This window comes from Physeter macrocephalus, unplaced genomic scaffold (assembly GCF_002837175.3).
Source record: "Physeter macrocephalus isolate SW-GA unplaced genomic scaffold, ASM283717v5 random_12686, whole genome shotgun sequence".
NCBI lineage: Eukaryota > Metazoa > Chordata > Mammalia > Artiodactyla > Physeteridae > Physeter > Physeter macrocephalus.
The window spans coordinates 1-1,449 of record NW_021157971.1 but is presented as its reverse complement, the minus strand read 5'-3'; the positions used below and the strand labels follow the sequence as shown (position 1 = coordinate 1,449).

The following is a 1,449-nucleotide window of genomic DNA, read 5'->3' as shown; positions in this document are numbered from 1 at the left end:
TGTCACAATCAGAACCACAGTCACACTGTTCAGTGTCCTCCAGGAGACCATTACCACATTGGGCTTTCCTCCGTAAGCGGCCTCTGTGCCCAGGCTTGTTAAATAGGCAGGCCCCTTTGTGTTCCCAGAGGAACTGGTAGAAGAAGTCAGAGCTGCAGTCGCTGAAGCCACTTTCTTTAGTGATATTTTCACGCATGAGGCCAAAGGGTTTATCTTTACAAACGCAGGCCGAATGGTCATGCGGAATACCCAAGTTGTGCCCAAGCTCATGGACCATGAGTGCTGCAAACAGGAGGACATCCTCATGGTGGAAGGATTCAATGGCTGCTGCAAAATCACTTGAACAGGCACCGCTGAGAAATGCCTGCCCCGTATCCTCTTTAGGATGGTGTCCAACGATCATGTGGGCAACATCATGCTTCACACGATGGAAGAGCCTCTCTTGTCTCCAGCTATTGAAATTCCTGAGTGCAACTCGCAGGTCCACTGGGACCTCTATGAGGTCCCCCTCAGTCCAAATCTCCATTCCAGCCAGCACCACCTCTGTGTTTATTCCCCTGGTGAAGCTGTTGGCCAGAGCAATGATGTCCATTACTCTCTGGACTGTCTCATTGACGTCACTGCCCCACATTTGGAACCGCTGGTTGTCGACCACGACAAACATCTCCACGTACTTGGTGTGTGACCACAAGTAGGATGGCACCTGCCGACTGCGAGGCTTGCTGCTCTCTTGTTGCCGGCTGGTGAATGCCACTTGGCTGTCATTGGAAGTGACACTACAGGAGACTGGAGCTTCATGGGCCATGGTGTACAGCACATGTTCACACCGTTTTGAAGAGTGCATGGGCTCAATGCCATAGGATTTTTCCTCCTTAATCAGGACGCCCCTGAGGCCTGAACAGGTGTTGACAGAAACAAAAGAACCTGGGATTCCTTCTATGTAGCCTTCATAATGACAGTCATGTGAGATGAAAGGCATTTCTTGCCCCAGGATGCCATCGTGGTAGCTGAAGACTGGAAAGTTATTCACAAAATAGTCTCTCTTCACCTTCAGTTGAATCAACTGCTTCTGGCCCTGCATAAATAGCACATAGGAGAGCTTTTCCACTTGGTCTTCCCTTCCTTCCACTGTCAGACTCTTGGGGGTGACTGTTTCATAGGAAGAGTAATATACTGATCCCAGGTCACAGTACAAGCTTGGCAGAGAAATCACCAAGAGCAACACAATCCTCAAACTGAAACATGAAGATCCTGGCACTGGCCCCAGCCTCATGTCCCTCTTCTGCTGAGCCCAAGTCTGAAACTTTATCTTACCCTCCTTCAAGGCCACTTGGTTTTTCCGTAGAGAAGGCAGTATAGAGGCAGAGTGTGTCACAGATGCTGCCACTGACATGGCCCTAGTAAATCAGTTGATGATGCAGGGCCTATGTCCAGCAGCAGCAGCTTTCC

At 50.0% G+C, this 1,449-nt stretch overlaps 1 protein-coding gene across 1 annotated transcript; it reads right to left on the bottom strand.

Annotated features, from left to right (window-relative positions):
• Positions 1-6: 6 nt before the first annotated feature.
• On the bottom strand, positions 7-1,438 carry LOC112063341 (disintegrin and metalloproteinase domain-containing protein 1a-like; the record flags this gene model as incomplete). The annotated part of the gene is made up of 1 exon (XM_024118202.1): positions 7-1,438. A coding segment is annotated over exon 1 (1,387 nt), but the record flags the coding sequence as incomplete, so codon positions are not given.
• Positions 1,439-1,449: the final 11 nt, after the last annotated feature.